This window comes from Rhinopithecus bieti, unplaced genomic scaffold, assembly GCF_001698545.2.
Source record: "Rhinopithecus bieti isolate Rb0 unplaced genomic scaffold, ASM169854v2 scaffold_33647, whole genome shotgun sequence".
NCBI classification, from domain to species: Eukaryota; Metazoa; Chordata; class Mammalia; order Primates; family Cercopithecidae; genus Rhinopithecus; species Rhinopithecus bieti.
The window spans coordinates 950,771-972,879 of NW_016814745.1; the positions used below are offsets into that span (position 1 = coordinate 950,771).

The 22,109-nt window shown below is 49.4% G+C and overlaps 1 protein-coding gene across 2 annotated transcripts in view; it reads right to left on the reverse strand.

The window, feature by feature from the left end:
• Window positions 1-22,109, reverse strand: part of CACNA1D (calcium voltage-gated channel subunit alpha1 D) — a 334,500-nt gene that overhangs the window by 6,634 nt on the left and 305,757 nt on the right. The window contains exons 39-44 of one of the 2 annotated variants that reach the window (XM_017851882.1): window positions 19,953-20,083; window positions 6,537-6,653; window positions 5,471-5,838; window positions 4,732-4,758; window positions 3,307-3,456; window positions 1,723-1,886 (exon numbers count right to left, since the gene is read on the reverse strand). In XM_017851882.1, coding sequence (XP_017707371.1) covers window positions 1,723-1,886; window positions 3,307-3,456; window positions 4,732-4,758; window positions 5,471-5,838; window positions 6,537-6,653; window positions 19,953-20,083 — 957 coding nt within the window. The remainder of the gene's footprint in view (window positions 1-1,722; window positions 1,887-3,306; window positions 3,457-4,731; window positions 4,759-5,470; window positions 5,839-6,536; window positions 6,654-19,952; window positions 20,084-22,109) is intronic. The other variant, XM_017851883.1, reaches the window with a different exon arrangement.

A 22,109-nucleotide genomic window follows, 5' to 3' on the forward strand; every position in this document is an offset into this window, starting at 1 on the left:
GCAGCCTGTGTTTTGGGCTGAGGAATTAAATATTAACCATGGAAATGGGTCTGGTCACACTCCCCAGTGGGGCTGTGACAGCTGGAGTGAGGCAGAGGGCCCTGGGCACCTCCCAGCGGTGCTTTACAGTATATGCACTTGGCAGACTCAGAAGCCGATGTGTCATGGCTATTTTTGGTTACTGATTAGAGTCCTCTTCAAAAATATGCTTAATTCCTCAGAAATTCCAGAAATGGATAGTCCTTAATTGTCATCAAAATGCCTACATGTCCAAAATGAAACTGTTCAGCCAGGAGCTGGAAGGGGCCAGGGCTGTACCCCTTCCCCCAGCTGGAGTTCCTCGCTCAGGATGACCCAGATCCTCCAGCTCCTGCCACCCACTGCTGCAGAGGGAAAGTAGGTGGGAGCAGCCAGCCCCAGTTCCAGCCCCTCTAGGTGGGATGGATTTCCTGACCCCAGAGTGAAGGGGACCAACAAGTCCAAAACCTGCCCTGTGAACAGAGGGCACTGACAGACCTGACACAAAGATGAGGGAGGAGGAGGGAAAGTGAGGGAGGGGAGGAGGGGGGAAGAGAGAGGAAGGGGAGGGGGCGCGGGGAGGAGGGAAGAAGAGAGGAAGGGGGAGGGGGGAGGAGGGAAGATGAGGGGGGCGGGGAGGAGGGGAGGAGGGAAGATGAGGGAGGGAGCAAAGAAAAGAGGAGGAGGGGATGGAAGATGAGGGAGAGGAGGGAACATGAGGGAGGAGGAGGGAAAAGGAGAGGTGGAGGGAAGATGAGGGAGAGGAAGATGAGAGAAGATGAGGAGGAGAGGAGAGAAGTGAGGAAGGGAGGAGGGAAGGATGAGGGAGGAGGAGGAAGATGAGGGAAAGGAGGAGGGAAGATGAGGGAGGAGGGAGGAGAAGATGAGGGAGGAGGAGGAGGGAAGATGAGGGAGGAGGAGGAGGGAAGATGAGGGAGGAGGAGGAGGGAAGATGAGGGAGGAGGAGGGAAGATGAGGGAGGAAGAGGAGAGAAGATGAGGGAGGAGGAGGAGGGAAGATGAGGGAGGAGGAGGACGGAAGATGAGAGGGGAGGAGGAGGGAAGATGGGGAGGAGGAGGGAAGATGAGGGGGGAGGGAGGAGGAGGGAAGAGGAGGAGGGAAGACGAGGGAGAGGGAGGAGGAGGGAAGATGAGGAAGAGGAGGGAAGATGAGGGAGGAGGATAAGGCCTGGAGGGGCCTGAGGACAGATGGATACCAGAATGTCCAGGTGGCCCTCAGAGGCATGGGGTTTTTCAAGACGGGCCTGGGGCACAGCTGGCTCTGCACTTGAGCCCACTCTTCCCTTTTGGGGGCTCAGTCACCCCATCACAGAGTGGAGCAGGGCTGACAACAGCAAAAGCATGTCTGTGGTTTGCCTACCTCTCAGGATGGTCCCAGGTTCAAAGACAATGCTATGTATGCAAAACACCCCTTACCAGATGTGCGTGTGCAATCTTAGGGCCCCACAGCCTCTCTCTTCTCGAAGAGAGTCAAGCATAGTGCTGAAGAGGCTGGAGATCTATCACGTAGGATATGGATGAGAAAGAAAGGAAAGCAGACACACTCTCTGACCCGGGGCTGGTCTTGAGGACTAAGGGTCCTCACCTGGCAGCACACATTCATCACCCGCCCCCAGAGTGGGGGTGGGGGAGAGGCACACTGTTCCCCGGGAGGTTCCACCCAAAACAAAAAATCTGGCCTCACATGCTGGGGTGGGAGGTAGTAGGCGTCTCCTTGGAGATCTCCGTGAATCATAGCAAATGGGCGAGTCATCGTCCTCCAAGAATCCTTGGGGGTGATGGTAGCCTCGGGGCCTCTCAAAGTCGACGTTTCTGCCTGGGTATCTGCTGTAGTAGCCATAGTTTTGCCTGGCGGTCAGAGAAGAGGGCAGTAAGGTTCTAGGTAACAAGCTCTGTCACTCAACCCTGCCAGACTGACATCCATGCTCCTCTCCCCACCTCCTCCCTTGGACACAGGAGGACTGGCTGAGGACAAGGCTGGCTTCAGTTTCATGGAAGATTCCAGATGGAGAGCAAGGGCCATTACAGGAAGGTTGGGGACTGGAGGCCTGTGCTGAAGGATGTGCTGGCAGTTTTGATCCCTCAGCTCCAGGGCAAACGTGGATCACAGATGTCCTGTGAGCCAGTCTCTCACCTACTCATTTCCTCCCTGAGCGCCCCTCTCCTGAGCGCCTTCCCTCTGTCAGGTACTGGGCACCAGGGACACCAAGATGCATGAAGCGGGAGCCCCACCTTCAATAGGCTTAGAAAATGCCAAGAGCACACAGAAATCGAATGCAAGCTGGAAAGAGCCAGTGCTGGAAGAGAGGAACTCATATGGTTCCGTGAGGTTTTCTTTCTGGGGGGTGGGAGAGGGATTTCAATTCCAGTCATGGAAATGAAAAGCAAGGCCCTAGAGCAGACCCTTGAGAGGGGGATGAGGCCAGCAGATGGAGTGAGGGCATCCAAGCAGGGGCCACAGTGTGAACAAAAGCCCTAGAGAAGGGAACACAAGTTCATTTGGCTCCGAGTCAGTGGTTTCAGAAGTCAGGCATTTGAAGGAGACACAGGGAAGAGCCGCGGGAGCAGAGGGTGAGGGTCAGGCTGTGACTCAGATGCCAGAAGCCACCTCAATGCCATTCCACTTCCACTTCACTGGGCCCTTGGTCACAGTGAGGTGTGGTTCAGAGAAGAGGGCGGAGGGTGATTTTCATCCGCCTGCGCCGCCTGCTATGCTTCCTAAAGCAGAGCGCTCATTCTAATTACAAACATTCTTTCTGCAGGACAGAAGCCAGACGGACCCCTCTGCTGAGTGACCCCTTGTTTCTTCATCTCCCCAAGAGACCCCTTGAAGTGTCAGGAAGCAGGTGCTGTGCATGAGGACCTGGCCGAGCTCCAGGCTGGCCAAGCCGCTGTGCACACAGAGTCCTGGGGCCACCAGAGCTCCAAGTGTTAATTCAGCAAAAACTGATCTCTCCAAAGACAGGGGGTGGTGGAAAGGCATTAACCCAGCCATGAAGCAGGCCTAGCTCCCATTTCCCAAGCTTTCACTAAAAGGCCTCAGAGGCCCCTAGTGGAAATAAGCAACAGATCTGAAAGAATAGTCCCCACCCTGCCTCTCTGTGGCTCTCTTTCTCCAGCTCCACTCTCCCTCTGGCCTGGAGTTTCTGCTCCCGTTTTGCTTTTTAGGGGAAGCCCAGTGCAGCTGCCAGTGGTCCTGGCTTCCTGAGCAGGCAGAGCACCAGGGCAGGGCAGCCTCCTGCTCTCCACAGGAGCCAGAGCAGCTCACCTGCTCCAGGTGGGCGAGCTGTCATCCTCATAGCACTCCTCGCTACTGAAATACTCCTGCTCCCCCAAGCAGCGGGGGTCCCTGAAATAGCCATGTATCTCTGGGTCTTCCCGGCAAATAGTTGGGAGCTGTTCATCTCCTGAGTCGGACCTGCAGTTGGGAGAGAGGATCTGAGAACCTGGGCAGGCGGCAGATAATTCCTGCTGCAGCCGCACCTCTGCATGCGGCCAGCAACCCTGCCTGGGTGCTCCTGGCTTCTCCCAGCATGTACCTGCCTCAGGCAGCACTGGACTTCTCAGGCTTCTGGCAGCAGCACTGTGTGTGTGTCTGTGTGTGTGGTGTGCCTGCATGCCAGGATAGGGTCTCTCTCAGTGCCCTGCACAATGTTGGTGTCAAACCATTGTGTCCAGAGGCCTTGGAGCCAAAGGAATAGGTGCAATTTGGAAAACAGAACAAAAAAAATGGACCTACGATGCTGCCAACAGTGGTCGGCGGCCCTGGGAAAAAGACCTGGGTTCCCAGGGCATCTGCTCTCATCCCTCCCTCTCCTTCTAGTCCACCAGCTCCAGTCCAGTGTGACTTCAAAACCTGGAACAAAGGAGTTTCTTGGCCGCTGACCTCTGCTATATCAAATCAGGAAGGTCAAGTGAGTTCTGGATACAGTGCCACAGGGGAAACTGTCACAGAACATGTCCACTATGTTTCCACAGGCTGCCCTGCCCCAGGAATGTTGTAAGTCTCCCTGAAACCCGGCTCATGCTGGCTTCAGTCCTCAAAAAAGGCTTTGGTGAAGTCAATCCTCTCTCCAAAGGAAGGATGGTGCTTCCTCCGACTTCTCCACTTTCTCGCACCCAGCTCGGGCCCACATGGCTCCCGACTTCACTTGATAACATTGACACCGGAAGACCTATCCTCCCCTGGCCCCCAACAAAATGAGCATTCTACCCACGATTCAACTCAGGTCAATACGTGTGGAGTGGAATATACTAACATATCTCGAGGGCTTCAGGGAAAATGACAAGATCCCATTCCTGACCTTCAGGAGGTTTGGGTCATGCTGCAAAGCATCCACAAGAAGCCTGACCCCAGAGAGCAGCTGCAGCTGCCAGCCACATAGGCTGAGGCCCCCATAAGTGCACACTGGATGCTCCTAATGCCATCGTGAGGCCTGCAGGAGCCAGCCCATGGGGTGCACCTTGTGTGTGGACACCAGTCCTTGGATGGCAACAGTCAACAGAGATATGGATCTGAAGGTGCCTTTGCTTAGAAGCAACAACCTCTGACCTCTGAGTCCCCAGCCATGAATTATGATAACCTTTAAAAGGTTGGCCTGAAGAAGTGTTTCTCATTCTTCAGCACTCAGAGAGGCCAGATGGTAACATACCATCACAGTATTTAACACGAAAACAGGTAATGAGCACATACCTAATGTAAGTTTCATAATAGCGGGTTCTATCCAGGAAAGGCATAACATGGGAAGGAGGGAGAAAATAAAAGTTAATTTCCAACCAAATTTACAATGCAAACATCAGGCTACCTCCTAGAGAAGGGGTTAGCAAATTATGATTCGCCATCCACATGGGGGCTGCCACCTGGGCTTCTATGACCCATGGGCTATAAATGGTTTTCATAGTTATAAAGGATTGAAAAAAAAAAATCCCAAGACAAAAAATACCTCATCATATGTAAATATATGAAGTTCAAATTTCAGTGATCATAAGGGAAATGTTACTGGGACACAGCCACACCATTCACTTACATATTTCACACTGCAGCGGCAGAGCTGAGAAGCTGCAAGACCGTATGGTCCTCAAAGCCTAAAATATTGACTCACTGACCCTTTAGAGAAACAATTCACCGGCCCCTGTCGCACAGTATGTGAGCACAACTGAGAGGCGGGTTTTGTGGCTGCTGTTTTAAGGCCCCTCGGCGCCCCCATACAGGATGTAGGATGGCACGTGGACCTTATCCTTTAGGTTCATCACGTGGAGAGTGTCAGAAGCGGCAATGACCTGGGGGGCACTCACAGATCCTGACACAAACGCCTACGGGGAACCTCCTCCATGCCCCAGAGCACAGAGGACAGACCCGCCTTGCTCCTTGGGACTAGATGCAACACGGGCGGACACCACACAAGCAAGTGCAAACACACCGTCAAGGTTACCTTTTCACACTGGACCTTCTCTGAGGCTCCCGGTCATGCTTGTGGGAAGAATGATGCCCATTTTCAGACACATGCTCAAGGTTCCCAATGCTGGGCCGCTTTCCATGGGCAGCTTTGGACATATTGGCATTATTGAGATTGGCATTTGTTGAGGTGGGAACTTGCTTTCCTATGGAATTATGGTTATGATGGTTATGACACACCGAATTTCCTGCTGGAGGAAACAGCGGTTTCTCAGTATCACTTGCAGGTGGAATTGAAGGCCTTTGGACATGCAGGGGACGGTGGGTGGTATTGGTCTGCTGAAGGGAATCTCTCCTATCACTATTAACATGATTGACATGGTTTCCAAGCAGGGCACCATTTCTCTGCAAAATAATGGGAGACAACACCAGGTAATTTAACAAATATTTGATGCAGACTAGCTACGTTAGGTAACTTTTTCTACATGAAAAACAAATTCTAGGCAAGTTCCGTAGGATTCCTGGAGAACAATCTGAGTGTCTCAATGATCAGGGTGAATGTGACTGTGTGGCAGTTGGTCCCCCCGAGATGAGGAAGGTTACCGATTTCCTGAGCTGGGGAGCAAGCTGTTGGCTGTCACTCGAGTGTGCTCTTCTGGTTGCTCCAAGTTGGGGTGACTTATACCCAGCTGGGCTGGCTGGTGGCCCCAAGGTTGGGCATGCTCTCTGGGCTGGGGGACTGAAAGCCAGCTGGTGGATCAAAGAGCTGGCCCCATAAGGAGAAGGGTAGCGTGGGTAGCTGCCAGAAGGACCCAGGACCAGGATGCTCATCCACGTGACCAGTGGCTGTGGCCGAGCTCCTCAGAAGTAGGCACTGAGGGGATGGTGGGTAAACTCAGGGAAAGAGCTGGCCTGGCCCTAGAAAAGGTGCTGATGCATGGGGAGGGTCTGTAGGAGGGGGAGGGTGTGGTCTGAAAGCCCCTCTAGACCCTGGGGCTGGGCTGCATTCTCCAGACTCTTCTGTGGATCATTAACTGCCCAAACTGGAGTCCTGCCCTGCTATTTCCAGGTGGCCAGTGTGTAGCTAGGCGTGGAATAATTACTTTGAACACATCATCTTCTTCTTCTCGTTTTGTTTCCTCAGGCTCGTCATCTTGCAAATCACACGATATAGCACGCCGGATTTCTGGCCCAATGTCATGCAGTGTCCTTAATCCCGCCTAGATCAATGGAAATGGCAGAACAGGTTAGACCATACATGGGCCCTGGGGCCAGCCTGGGTCCTGGCTTTGCTCCTTCCTGATTCAGCGGTGGGGAGGAAGGCTTCCCCAAAAGCCAATCCAGGGCACTGACTGATGTCACTGAAGGCAGTCTAAGGGTTGCTGGTATGGTCAAGCATCCAGATGGTCAAGAAGGTCCTAGGTAGGATGCCTGAGGTCTGCAACCCAGTAACTTCCTTTGCAAATACCCCCCCTTCCAAGGAACACTGCCTGGTTACTAGTGCTAGGGTCTGCCAGGCCAAGAGCTTATGCCCGTCTCAATGACAGTCTTCAGTAGGCTCGCCTACAGGAGCCCAATCTCTCCAAGCCCAGAGCAGGGCAAGAAGCACAGCCTGGCTGATCTAAAGGGAGGGTGATATGGACTCCCTGGCTGCATCTAGGATGAGGAAGCCTAGGTGTAGGTACCAGAGGCACAGGCAGACCAATCAGCCCTCAGGCCACTGGTTCTGCTAAAAAGCCATGGAACGAGTGAGTGACACAACACACTGCAACCACCAGCACACTCGGACCACGACGGAGCAGACTGACACGCACACAGACCCAGCCACTGTGGTCATCAGGATACCCTGGCCTGTAGCCTGTGTGCAGGCTGAGAACTCACCAACAGGGGGTCCGCTTTTTGAAGATCACAACAAATTGAAAGTGGCTCATCAGCCTTTGCAGACAGTGCAAGACCCACCAGAAGACCCCACTGGGAGACCCCTCCGGGCCCCTCACAGACACTCTGCATCTTCCCTGGGGCCCTCACAACTGCCTTCCTCACTGTGGTCCCTGCTATGTTGGGACAGGGCCCAGGAGAAGCCCTTCAATTGTTCACAGCTTCATTAGGGAAGCATTCCAAGATGCTTATGCACGGTGCATGGAGGAAGGTACTGCTCCAGCTCTGAGAGAATTATGTTTTGACCACCAATTGGAAGAAAAACAGTATGCTGAATTGAAGACTAATAGGGACTGCATGGCAACTTTAACCTTTTCCACCAAAAGACCTGCAACTGAACGAGGCATGTCCTCTGCCCTGGGTCTAGGGTCCTGTATCCAGGCAGCCCCTCCTCACTCACTGGCAGTCTGCCCACAGCTCCGTAGCCATAAAGGCCTGGAGAACAGCTAAGACACTGGCTGTGCAGCAAATGCTTCGACCTCAGGGTGGTTTGCAAAGGAAAACTGGGCTAAGTGGTGGGTCCTCATGGGAGGAGACCGCTTCCCTGTCCTTCCTCCACAACACCTGGTAGCATGTGGGCAGCTGTGGCAAGGACAGAGAGGCATGATGACCATCCCTGAGACATACACGTAGTAAAAGAGATACCCAGCAGTGGTTCAGGGAAGAGGAGGGGACAGTGGCCGCAGTCTGGCCAGATCCATCAGGGCTGGGTCCCACTGGTCTGGGGACGCTCAAAACTGGTCCCATGCAGTTGCCAATGCCAGTGCTGGTGATGTTAATTTAGAATGTAAAGTCACACAGGAACTTCCCGAGATGCCCTTATAAAAATAGCCAGGTGCATAAAAGCACCCAGCCTTTGAGACAATTCTGCTAAAAATGGTGCCAGGTTGGGTTTGATTTGAGCCATTCTGTGAAGACAGAGCAGCAGATCTTTCCATTTAGTGAATTCTGAAGGTGAAAGAAGACCCAGGAACGAAAGCTTTAAGCTTCCTGGCTAGGAATGCTGAGATCTTATAGGGGACAGACAGTCATGTCCCACGTCAAACCAAAACAGTTCTTGGGGTGGTCAGTGAGGCTGCTTCTCGCTCTCCTGTCCCTCTGAACACAGGCTCAGGATGCATGTGTGTATGCTTGTGCATACACGTACATGCATTCACACACACACACACACACACACACACACACACACACACACACTTTCCCTCTCTCAGGATCCCCGAATTCAGCACATCTGAGCCTGGGAGATCATTTGGTTCTGAGGTTGACCCACCTGCCATTCTCATGGAAACATCAAGAAGGCAACTGTAACGTTATGTTGGTAAAAGCTCTTACACAGCACAGCTGCAGGAATGTGAAGAAAGGTCATACCCAGCAGTACTCAACAGCCTGCATTTCATTCATTCAGAGCTTCCTAGGGTAAATTATTGAGGGATGATGAGCTAAGCAAGGGTTTCACTTCTGATTTTGGATCAACTGGGAAGAAAAGTCTGTTACATATCTAAGGCTCCCAAACAAAAAGACAAGGTTTGAGACACTTGCTGCTGCTTCCACAAAATAAACATAGGTTATAATGCACTCAAGTCAACACCCCCAAGTAAATTTGGTACATTAATCCATATTACAGGGCAGTAAAGGCCAGGAATGCTCCCAAGTTTAAACAACATATAATCCTATTTACTGTCATTCAACTGATTGGACTAGGTCTGATTAAAAGAAATAGAAAACTATTTATTTGGATAATTTTTAACATCATCCTCTGTTGACGGGTTGACATTTCACTGAAATACACATATAACATAATTGCATAATAGAAACAAAAACTGTCTCCAGCACATCTTCAGTGATACACAAGATTAGGATTCAGTCAACAAGATAGTGCAATGAACAGACATGGGACAGAGAATTTGTTTGCAACATAAATCACGGAGAAGGTTGAAAGGTGGCCCAAGTTGCCACTTCCAAAGACAAATAATGACAACATATTTATTAAAGAGACATTAGAGGAGGAGAGAAAGCATCGCTCTTCCCAGACACAGAAGCAGAGAGTCAGAAATCATGATTATATTCTGCTTGTTCCAGGCAGGGAAAAACACACCTCGTAAGAGTCAGGGACTGACTCTACTTTTTCACATGTGATCTGGGGAGGGCCAGGTCAGGCTGTCCCCCACAACTGGGAGTGAGGGAAACAGATGTTCCCAAACTAGAATTGACATGAAGCTTAAGCACAGCACCCTGAATTTATTACATATCACAAAACATGGTAATGAAGTTTTTCTAGCACACATATCAAGCTAAAAGGTAGCTTAGGCTGCTCCCAAAATTCCATAGGCACAAGTTCCAGTCCCCAGAAATACAGAAAACTATCTTAGACTCTTGAAAAAATTACTTTTCCACAGCCCTAAAAAAAAGAACATTTTTTTCCTTGGGATAAACACTTTACAATCAGTAAAATTATCTGTTCTTTCATATTTCATATCTGTGTCTATCTCTATCAGCAAAATACTGTTTTAATTTGAAAAGTGGTCATTAGCACTTAAACCAACACAGTTAAAGCCATATAAAGTCATTCCATTAACATCACAGCAGGAATATGGTTTTGAAGAAACACAGAATTGCTATAAAATATAAACATTATTGACTTATTTTAAGATGTCCAATCTTATAAAATATTAAACAGAATCAAGCCTAGTTTCTGGTTGATTTTAAAATGCTAGATGTTATCATAAATATTTTTTAAAAAAGAAATGTTGGCGCTTTGCCTGCAGACTGCTGCTTAAAATTTTAGACACCATTTAGTTGGAATTTCGTAGATACTCTATTGAATGATTAAGTTACCAAAAAACTAAAATGTCTCTAAACACTTCTGAATAGCATAACATGATGATATTTTGACATCAAATATGAACATCCATTTACCTTCCTTTCTCCTGCCCACTTCTAGGGTTAAGTTTCTCCTGCCTAGATGCATTTGCAATGCTTTTGCTGCCTGTGTCCCTAAGCTAGCTCTATCAGACACACCAGCCATCTGCCAGCCCTTACAGCACCACAGCAAGCATGCACAAGTGCCTGGAGCCCTGTCCTGGACCTACGCTGTAGCAGTGGAGATAAGAGATGCATGTCTCTAGTCGGGACTGGGCCAGGCCATTCATCTTCAGGATACAAGTGCCAGGCTTTCAGACTCCAGCCAAAGAACCGTGCCTGGCAGAGCCTGTTCCCCATAACAGGCAGGCTGCACTCAGCCTAGGCTGGCCCTGTACACGGTCATTTCGCTGGTGACAAGTTCTGGTTAACCCTTTAGCAGGATTCAGTCTATACCCAATGAGAGGGGACCTTTTTAGACTAGTTCCATTTGAAAACAGAATGAGATTAAGTTCTTATGGAATAAACCTGCTCATCTGCAAGCTGCTGTCTGCCTCCTCAGCGCATCACACATGCACACCCCTTTTTTTAACACCACTCTCCTCCAGGGAAAATGTGATGGTGGCTTTTGTGTCCCTTGTGAATGGTCCTTGTGTCAGATATAAAGGGTTGGAATCCTGGTGCTCTGTTAGTAATCCACAGTGATTCCCTCACTGAAAAGTCAGGGGTAACATGACCGCCACGAGCTCCCATAGGGGTTGCACTATTCCCATCACTTGGAAAGATAAAGGAAACTTTAAAGAAATTACCCAAAATATGACCTTTGACTGCACACAATGTGAGAGCTCTCTGTTTCAGTTCCACCTTGATTCTTGGTGCAATCAAGAATCTGATTCTGTTGTGATTTTAACAACCGAATCAGAAAGTCTTGCCAGTTTCCTGATAATGGAGCATTCTGTAAAATTTAGGCTTAGCAGAAGCTGTAAATCACAACTTCTATTCTGATAGCATCTTTATACCAGTCATTGTGAGCTTACATACGAATATTCCACTAGATTCCGGGAGGAAGGGAGAGCAAAAGTTATTCCCATGTGGTTAAATTATGTGCCCAAATGAGTCAAAGGCTCAATGAGGACTCTTGGCCTCTAAGCCTGTTCTTCCTGTGACACTGGGCTGCCTCACCTCTCCCAAACTCTCCACCTCGACCACCACCCAGGCAAAGTCACTGCACCTACTGGAAAACAGTGCTGGATTGGAGTCTGAATCACACACTTACTCACCTATCGTCACGACTGTGGGGTGCCACCTGATCAAGGCTAACCCTCTTTTGACTACCCTAGCAGAGCTCTTATATTCCTAAGTCAGCATGGAGATGACAAATGATCACAAGCTATCCCTGAAACGGATCCTGTTTGGCACACATCCTTGGTCCCAATTGTGCACTCAGGGGAGCTGACTTTTTTAAAAACACTTTCGATCCTGCCCTGACTCAGACCATCACACCTGCAGATCAGCACAGGCAGCAAGACTCGGCCATGCTAGACGAATGAGGACACAGCAGCTCCATGCCTTGGGGAAATGGGCTGAGACTGGGAAGGGGCTGGAGCGGGGAGACCGGTTCCAGTTAGGGCAGTGCCGCTGCACAGGAGCCTCTTTAACAAGGGAGATGATCAAAAGGCTCCAGCACGCTCTGCCTTTAGGGGAACCTGGTAGCATTCCCCCAAAGCAGCAGTTCCCAGGTGTGTTCCAGGGACCTTGGGGCATCCCAAGACACTGTCAGCGGTCCATGAGGTCACTGTGATTTGTATAATATAAGGATGTTCTTAGCCTTGAACACTCTCATCCTCTCATGAGAGCACAGTGAGGTTTTCAAAGGCCGCCTGATGTGTAATGTCATCACCCTGGCATCTTTGTGCTTGCATATTCTTGTTTTAAAAACTGCTCAGTTTTAATTTCTAAGACAGTAAATATTGACACACAAGGGTCTTCAATAATGTAGAGTATAAAAGGGTCCGAAGGCCAAAAAGTTTGATAACTGCTGACCAATCTATCCTCCAACAGGCACTACAACTTTTTCTTCAGATGCAGACTTTTACCCCATCTAGGATTCCCGCTATTCTGTGGACCTTTCTCCGTTCTTGGAAGAAATGGCCTTCCTATGGCTTCTCTGAGTCAACCTTTGGGACTTCTCAATGGGTTGCCTTCAGCATGCTTTAGAATGATGTGCCCTTCCAAGTTCCCAAACAGCTGTGTCCCTTAGGTCTAAGAGGTGCCAAGGAGAATAACTCACCCGGGTTTCTACCCACCCTGGAACTGTTAGTAAGTCTTAGCCAGCTCCTTCAAACAGATCATCTAATCATGACAGAACTGGGCTGCCAGAGGACACTAGGTGCATGGTATTAAATAATCAGCCACGATAATTACCACCTTTTACTACTATGTCACATCACTTCACTTCTTTTCAGCAACTCTTTCTTCTCAAAGACTTCTGAACGTAATTATTATTTCCAAAGAAGCGCGATCTCCTCACTTTCTAAAAGAGTATAGAATGTAGTACCCAACAGTCCAGTGGATTAATTTTTAATTGGGTTGTTCCACATGTAAGCTAGTTGAGAAGAGCCTGATGTCCAATCTTCCCTTTGCTTCCCTAGGATGTATACTGGCCTGCCTCTCATCTCCTATCCAGGAGCTGAAGAGTTTAGCCTATGGATGCTGGTGTTGGGGGTGCCAAGGTTGCTGTGTGTGTCTGTGAAGATTCTAAATAATGAACTTGAGTCGTCTCTCACAACTTTCTCTACATTAGAAGCTACACTTCTCTGCCAACGCTTTAAGAGAAATGACAGAGGTGTCTCTGCAGTTTGACTGCAAATCAAGTTTCAGGAAGCCTTCTTTCCCTTTTGAGTTGAAGGGAAAGCCTTCCTGATTCCTGGCTGTCTTTTCTAAGCTGGCCTTGGCTACCAACCTTAGCCAATGCCGTTCCCCAGCAAAACAGCCAGGCCCAAGTAGAGAAAACTCTCTTGTTCCATTTAAATCACTCCCTAAATCCCATCTAGAAAGTGGTCACTTGTCAGTTTTTACTTATTGGAGGAGCGTGGAGAAGGCACGTGGAAACGCCGCCCACTTGAATCGCTTGGGGCCTTTCTGCCGAGGCCTGAGTGTATGGAATCTTGGGTCTAGAAGGTTGGTCACACTGGCCCTCTGAGACAGGGTGACACATACAGGGGGGTAGGCACATGCCATCCTTCAGCAATGAATCAACTCACCATCGGGTGGGTCAAAGACAGACAGAGGGACTGTCTGTCTGAGGGCAGATCAGCTTCTCACCAGCGCCCACAGGGCCGACCGGCTTCCCTTTCAGGGATGATACATCACATTCCTCATGAATTCTTATAACTTAATATACCCAGGCACTGCCCAATCAGAGCAGAAGTGGGCCTTTGGACCACAGCAGGGTCCTGGAGGCTCCCTGCAATGCCAGGCTCTAGACCTGTAGTTGCTGAGTCACAGAGCAGTCTCAGGAGGGGCGGGGTTGCTGGCAGTGGGGAAGGAGACTCAGGTGCTAGGGTGACAGCTGTTGATACCAGGTGCAGCTGTGCTTCAACATCTTGACAAGTGGCCTGGCCACAATGGAGTGCTCCTGGCTTTCCACCCCATCCCCCACATCACCATGGGGTGCAGCATGAAGCAGTCAAATCTACCCTCAGGCCCTATGGACTGTGCTGTGAGAACTCACAACACCCAATGCGAGCTCCTGGATGTTAACTAGTCTGCACACTTACACACGTGGGGGCAGAGTCGGGAGCTAGACCCATTTCCATAATGAGGACAGCAGGTCCACTGAAGTCCAGGTAGGTCAGACCTCTTGGTACAGTGAGCACTGCAGCCAAGGGCAAATGTCATAGGCACAAAAGACATCACTGGAAAAGATCCTGAGGCTGGGATTGACCCTGTCAGTCACACCAAGGACAAGCTTTCAGAAAGCATACTTCCCACTGGTGACATTGCTCTCACCCTCTGCCTAGCCTTTGGGACTCTTGCCCTCCCAGGATGCTTGGAAGAGTGTCCACTTCTACAGGAATAGGGTCCCCCCCGCCGAGTCTGCTGTCTCTCTCTTCCCCTGTCTCCGCACGCCCCACATGCATACACACGCACTCGCACACACACACAGCTTCCAGCCTGTACATATCAGGGCAGGTTAAAGGGGCTCATAAGCCCTTCTTTTCTCTAAACACTTCAGAGACTTCAATTTTTTTTAGATTCTTCTGCATGACCTCTGCACTATGGCTACTTTTGAATGTTGATCTTAAAATCCCAACTGGCCACTTGGGGTGTCTTGGGCTCAGCATCAGATGTACAGACTCCAACCACCATTTGGAATCAGCTGAGAATTCCAGACCAGACACCCTCATCAACCAACATCTTGGGCAAAAATCTGCTATTCTTAAGATGTGAAAATGCAACCTGCAGAATTACCTCTGTTGACATCTTTGTGCACTGCCTAGATATCTTTAAAAGGGGGGAATTCTCCTTCTCAATGGGTAAGTACAGTACAGAACAGAAAAGAGATCAAAGGAAAACAAGAATTTCTTAAAGTTCTGGTAGTAAACAGGCATATGATATTATTATTGTTGTAGTCTTAATAATAAGCAATTATACGTTCAAAGTGCTTTACAATCACTTAGCTATTCCTCACAACAGCCCTGTGAGGTAGGTCGACATTATTAACCCCATTTTACAGACGGGGGAAACTGAGGCACAGAGAGGTTAAGTGTCTTGCCCAAGGTCACGCAGCAAGTGAAAGCTGAAACTGGGACTAGAACCCAGGTTCCCTGACTCCCAGTGTCCTTGAAACTAGACCACACTGCTTCCAAAGAGGCATCCCCAGACTGGCTCTGACCACGAATTAAAGACGGACAATGTTAGATGAGGTTTGGGTGTGGTGGTGTTTCCTGTGGACACGTTAAGATGGAACCTGAGGTGTTGCCTGGATTGAGTTTGGCATGCGGGGTGTATGTGTTAGTTTCAATGGGTGTATCTGAGCTTCCTGGCCTGTCCACTTCTCACTGCATTCTGGACTGGGTCACTGCAGAGAGCAGGGCCGGACGCTCAGGAGGTCATGGTGGACTGGCATACAAAAGGAACTCTGTCAGCTCAGCGCCGAGGGGCCTGCCAGTCTTTGGGAGTTCGGGCAAACTAGGGATGCAGGACTTTGGAACGGAGTCAGATGCCCACCTTAGGCAGGTCTGCTTAATCTTTTATTTTATTTTATTTTTTTGTTTTACTGGCCAGCATCAGGAAGTTGTGTTCATTTCATTTCTCTGTGGGGCAGCTGCCCCCCTCCTTTGCTCTCTCTCACTCTTTCCCTTTCTCTGAGTCTCTGCTTGGAAGGGAAAACTGTTAAGACTTGTACGATCCCTTTCACGAAAAAGAACCACCGTGAGCAACGTCCGCGAGAGGCAGCCCTGGCTCCGCAGATGAGCCACAGCCCCGCTTCCACCTTCCGGAGGAGTGCTTTGCTTGGAAGGGGTCTCCCTGGGGCCTTGGGTCTGCTTTTTCCTGCATTTCTTCCGAAATGCTGTTTCAGTAGAAATAAGCCCACTTGAGACTTTTCCCTTTCAAGGCCTTAGCCACAAACGCCTTCCGACTAACCAGCTTGGTGCCGTAGCTCAGGCAGAAAATTCTAAAGCATCCGTTCAAGCATCTGAAACAAACGAATCAGCCGGTGAAATCTCATCTGTTAGCATCTGTTCTCCTCTTAGATTAGAAAAAGAAAAAAATTTAAAAAGAGCCTTTTGATGGCTTCAGGTAGAATCATGCTTTAAAAAAATAAAACAAAACTCCACTACTTTTTAGACTAAGGTGACCAGGCAACAGGTGTTTAATCTTCTACAGATAAAATCTCTGTGGAGGATCCCATTTTATTCTGTCTTTATGCATCGAGCCTCCCTAAGAAGACCACATAGGGCACAGCAGCAGCTGAGAGTCCTTTGTTTCTTACATACCACCCACATCTCCCCTCAACCACCTGCATCACCAACTGGTGGCTCGGGCACAGGCTTTACAATTATTCAACCTAACAACCTAATTCTTTATAGCTAGAAATAATGGTCTCCTCCTTAAACCAAACTTCCAAACAGGCAAAAGGACTATCCCTCCAAAGCTTTTCTACAAAAGGGATGGAAAGGCTCCCATCTGGGATGAGTGGGGGACATAGTGTCCTCGGATTCCACTGGAGTGCGTGTCTTTTGCAGAAAGGAAATTCTTAAATGTTAAAAGAAAGAGAAATGAACAAAACTTTTCCTACTTAGGGGTCTTTTTCTCATCCACAAGACACTGGACTAATGAGTGTCTGTAACTTGCACAGATGTCCTCATCTAGAAGGTCTGATGGGACACTCAGCATGCATTGCTGTCTGCTGGGAAGGGGACTGAGAATTTTCATGGCTGCATGGCTGTGTTCCTTTATTTATTTGCCCCTAGTGGAAACTCGTAGGTCACTTGGATGTAGCAACAATGGATGACGAGCGAATGCTGAGTCAACCCAAAGTGAACATGGCATGTAGGAGATGCGCAAGAGGAAATTAAAAAAGACCTGATGCAGCTTCTCTCTGGTTCCCTCTGTAGAAGGGCTGGAGAGAAGGTTGGTTTTAATGATGAAGATGGATGGAAGGATGGAAACTGCACACTCATTCAGACCACAGAGGCCAGAAGACACCGGATGCCGAGCTCCTTCCCATACATGGATCCAGGAGCTCAAGCCATTCCCCTTCATGTGGGAGGCAGCATTGCAGTTGGTCTGAACACAGGGAGATCAGATGGAGCCCACAGGGTTCAAAACCACAGTGCGTATGTGTGTCCTTGAAAAAACATTCTCTGGGGGTGGGGGTGCAGAGGTCTTGGGCCCGTCCTGGAAGCTGTTCAGACAGACTGCACCCTACGCAGCACAAGCACGCACATGCCTAGGTCCGCACTTCTGCGCTCACACTGCGATGGCCACGCTCCACTTCCCATTAGCACGCAGTCGGTCAGCCATGGGGCACCCTGCCGTGGGAGGAGGCAAGCCACCCCCAATCTCAACAGGCCACGCCCACTCTTGGGGCCGGCTTCCCGAGGCTGTGTCCTTGTCCTAGTTACACTGGTGGTACAACTCTCCCACTGCGGTCCCACCAAATTTTCCTAACTGCTACATCGTCACCCGGTATTTCATCATGCAGAAAGGAAAGCCTCCTCATGCTAATTAAACATGGAGTAACACATCACACTCACAGCCATTTCTACAGCACAGGAAGCCAAAATGCAATTAGAATTATCCTTTAAGGAGACAAAAAAAAATGTCTATGTTTAATGTTTCAGAATCAAGTACATTTTCAGTTTCTCTGTTAAGATTATGAACACAACTTAATTTTCCAGGCTGCATTCTCAACATAAATTACAGACGATGCTTCAGCTCCCAATGGAGCCATGTGAAAATATGTTGGTATCATCTAACTGGAAATGTTTGCATTTCATCAATAAAATGAAACTCTATAAATAAAATGAAAAACGTTTAGGAGAAACCCTCAACATTATTGCAACACAAAGCAAGAGAGTCTTTTAACCCACAACCTGCCACTGTAATTCATGCCATTTGACCCTTCAACTTAAGACTCAGAAAACCCCAGGCGTGAAACCTGGTAATGACTTAGCTGTGCGTTGTTTGTGCATGTCTTAAAACATCAAAGCACTATTTCCAGCCACTAGAGAAAGTGCTGAAATTGTCTAATTGGGAAGTCTTGGGGGTTCAGAAAAAGTAAAAATGACCCTGCATCCAAGTGGTCACCCACACCTCTTACAGAAAATGCAAGATTCTTGTGGTACCTAGCTAATTTGCTGGCTGTAAGTTAGGACATCAACCATCGATGACAGACTATGTTCCCCCCTCCAGAAAAGTTATCAAGTTCTGGTCCCAATTAGGTTCCCAGAACAATAAGCAATTCCCTACAAGCCCAGGGCAGTGGGAAATGGAACTAAACCATCTAACCAGTCTCGTCTTCTGGGCAGGGGGCTCCGTTAAGGACAAGCCTGCAGAAGCATGTTCATCACTCCCTCTCCGGGCATCCAACCTGGCCACACTGTCCTCAAGGAGGGATGGACCGGAGACTTCTTCCAATCTGCAAACATCTCTGCAGTTTGCTTTCTCTCTCTGAGGCTAGCTGTGAGCTGCAGACCAGGAGGAGGGCTGTCACTTTTACAAACTGGATTGTTTGGAAGTGAGAAAGCTTCATCTGTAAATCCTACCACCTGAGATGCCAACGGGCTGTGTGACTGAGCCTGTGATTCCCTCAGCTACCTTTAGGATACGTGATCAGAGGCAGTAAGATCATTGTCTTCAGTCGGATTCATGGTCCACCTGCCAACCCTCATATGCCTCTTTCCCCAGCCCCTGTAGCTGTATGGGTAGAGCAGAGGTTTCACCATGAATCAGCAGGTCACTGTCACACAAGGCCATCTACTAACCCATGAGATACACACACAGCTCATGTTTGTCATTCACTCATTCGCTTTCATATTCATATTCATATTCTCTCTCTCAGCAAGATCAAAGATAAGCCCTCATTTTGGCTGTTACCATCACTTTGAACACAACAATGCTGGGCATTTTTCCCTGGAAAAGAGTGAAGGACTCTTCCATGTTGAACCTTATCAATACCCACAAGGCCAAATTTAACATGTGCTGAGAACAGGGGCATAAAATTGTGGCGTAAAGAGATTTTTAAAAAGTCTTTATCCTATCCATGATGGATTCCGAGCACTCGGGGCAGCAGAGGTCAGTTGTTTCAGATTGTTTGTCAGCCTCTGTGGTTCCTTCTTCCTTGTCCCTAGCGTCTTCTCCCTCTTTGCCCTGCCTCCTTCATCCACGGCACTCACAGACCACCTTCCTAGCCCCTCTTCCTGCTGGTCCTCATCGTGCCTTCTTTGCCCCTCCACATACCTGCTTCCCATCCCAGAGTTTTGGGCTTCCCTAGGATTCTACATTCCTCACATGCAAGGACCCTGGCTGGTACTAGAGGTTCCTGAGAGCCACATCCACACTCTAGGAGCCTGGAGCAGGGCCCAGGTGGAGAAGGGAGAGGGCCCAGAGGCTGGCCGGGGCATGAGAGCATAGCATGTGCACAGCTGGCCTTGTGGCCATCAGGAGACAACACACAGAGACAGACACACCACACACACACACACACACACACACACACACACACACACACACACAGAGAGTACATACTAGGAGGTGATGGATGTTACTGAAATGGACCAAAAACCAACAAGCAGTGGGGTAAGAAACAAACAGAAACAAAACAAAGCACTTGCGTTCAGATGGAAAGCTGTTCATTCACTGGGCAGCCAGAACCCTGGAGCCCAGGGCCGTGGGGAAGGTGGGTGCCTGCTTGGAGGACACTGCCTGGTGGGGCTGGGGTGCGAGGGCAGCACTCGCTCCTCTCCGTCCTGGCGGCCCTGCCACGTGGGTGGTGGCAGGTGCAGGGCTCCACGGGGAAGGCAGCGGGGAGGGAAGCACTTACCTTGTGGCCCAGAAATGGCTAGTCCACATTTGGGGGAGTGTGTAGTATCTCAGTTTAAACAAAATCCTTGTGGTACTGCTCAACCATGAATAGGCAGCTCTCTAGTATTTCAAATAAGCTTTGTAAAATCGTTAGTGAAGAGAGAAAACAAAATGAGACAACAGTTCACCTGTAGGGCAATTGTGGTGTTCTTCGCAGGGTACTTTCCCACCAGTCCTTGTTCTTTCCGTTTCTTGAATTTCCTAAAGTAGTCCTGTATCAGGAAAGTGGCATAGAACTTCCCCACGGTTACCTCATCATCTAAACGGAGAGACCAGACAGAGCTCTCCCGAATCAGCACGTTAGACCAAGAGCCTAAACACTTGCTTCTGGCTGGGGCAGGGGCAGGGGCAGAGTGGGGCGGGTGGGCGGTATGGCGCAGAAGGCACCGAGGCCTCAGCATGTAACAGAGGAGTCTCAAACCAGCAAAAAGCAAGGTTTTGCAAAGCAACTAAGGCTCAAAATTAGTGTCAGTTAAGTGAACTGATATTCGAGGTTGCAGAAAATAATACATTTGTTATGAGTTTAATAGAGCAGCATATTAGTAACACTATGAAATGCTGTCTTGGTTATTTACTTAAAATAAAAATTACAAAACAAAAGGAGGCTTCACGGGCCACATTTCACCCCTGTGCATAGGGATTTGCATGTATAACTACCATAAACTTATCAAGGGCAATTAACCATCCAAATCCCGACGTCTCAAGATAGAGACCTAGAAAGGTGACATACACGCTCAGAAGGAGAGGAAGGTTTAGAAAAGTGACTGCAAATTCAGATTTTCATGAGCTCCCCGCCCCACATTCTCCACCAATAAGCTCCGTATACCATATCTTGGTTTGTAATTCTGAACAGCTCATTTACTGCACTGTAGTGACAGCTCCAACCAACCTCAAAGTTGAGCTGGGCTTATTTTTGCTTTGTTCAGAAACAACCTCCAACATGTATGGTTGGGGAATCAGAACTCTGCTGATGACTTTAAAGGTGATGCATGAGGCAGAATAGAGGCTCTGGCTGTCTCATGGTAAACCACTTTGGACATGTAAATGTGCCCCACGGCTCTCCCACGGCTGCTTGCCACCAAATCTTCAGTGTGCTGTGTCTCTTGGGGGTAAAGCTTACGACCACTTTAGTACCCCTTCGCATGTGTGTGGGGCCATGTGGGGCCTGGCGGTCCACTGACCACAACTTGCAGAGGCTGAAGGAGGAATGGCTGCTGGTCCAAAGGCTGCAGAGCAGCTGGCTTTTAGGCCAGGCTGCCCGTGCAAGAGCTACATGCTGATCTGGGGGCAGGGGGCTCAACCTCTCTGAGCTTGTATTCTCATCTGTAAAGTGGGGATAAGCCTCTCAGAGGAGCCATGAGGATTAGGTGGGAGGAAGCAGGTAAAGCACTCAGCTGCCTGGCTTGGGCTGTCCTAAGTGCTGGGCACTTGATGATGATGAGCCCGAGTTACCCTTATTTTAAAATGTGCCGATGGTGGCATCCATTCATAGGGATCCTGGAGCTTGATGGGCTGGGGGACGTGGAGAAGCATCATCCTTCACTAATGCACCCGGGGTGGGCTTCACTTAGTGCCCATCCAGGAGGTGCTGCCAACATCTTGTGGTCCCCACTGGAGATGCCCGGGCCTCTTTGGGCTGTCTCTCCAGTCCTCCCTGTCAGAAGCCACTGAGTGTTACTGTGTGAGAAGGCTGTCTCAGGTGGTCTGGCCTGGAGAAGTGTTCTGTTCCTTCTAAACCCAAGCCAAGATAGTCCTGGAATGGTGTAGGGGGCATCCAGGTAAGCCAAAGGCTCTGAGTAGCATGTAAAACACAGTCCCTAATCAGTCCTGGCTTGTCTAATGATGCAAGGTCCATAGGCAAGAAGGCAAGGAGGTGAGCAGAGAACACTTAGGTCCTGGTATTTCACCCCTTGCTGTACTCTCCAGCCTCCCTATTTGCTCAGGGTGTGTTTGGAATATCAGCTCTAGCTCTAGCCAGCCCCTACTGTTGGACACCTATAGGTGCCAAGCCCTGTGTAAGAAGAATTCCATGTGGGTCTCATGGCCTCTTCACAACTCTGACGTGGTGGATCTGCTCACCACGCCCCCGTCAACAGATGGAGAGAGGCCAAATGACTTGCCCAGCTCAGTCTAGCTGGGACCTTAACACAGGACAGTGTGCCCCCCGAGCCTGGGGTCCTATCCTCACACCACCTCTCCAGAGATGGCCGTCTCCAGCCACAATGGCTGCCGGCTTCTTCAGAGCTGCCTCTCACACTATGCAAATGTATCCCTGTCCCAGGCTG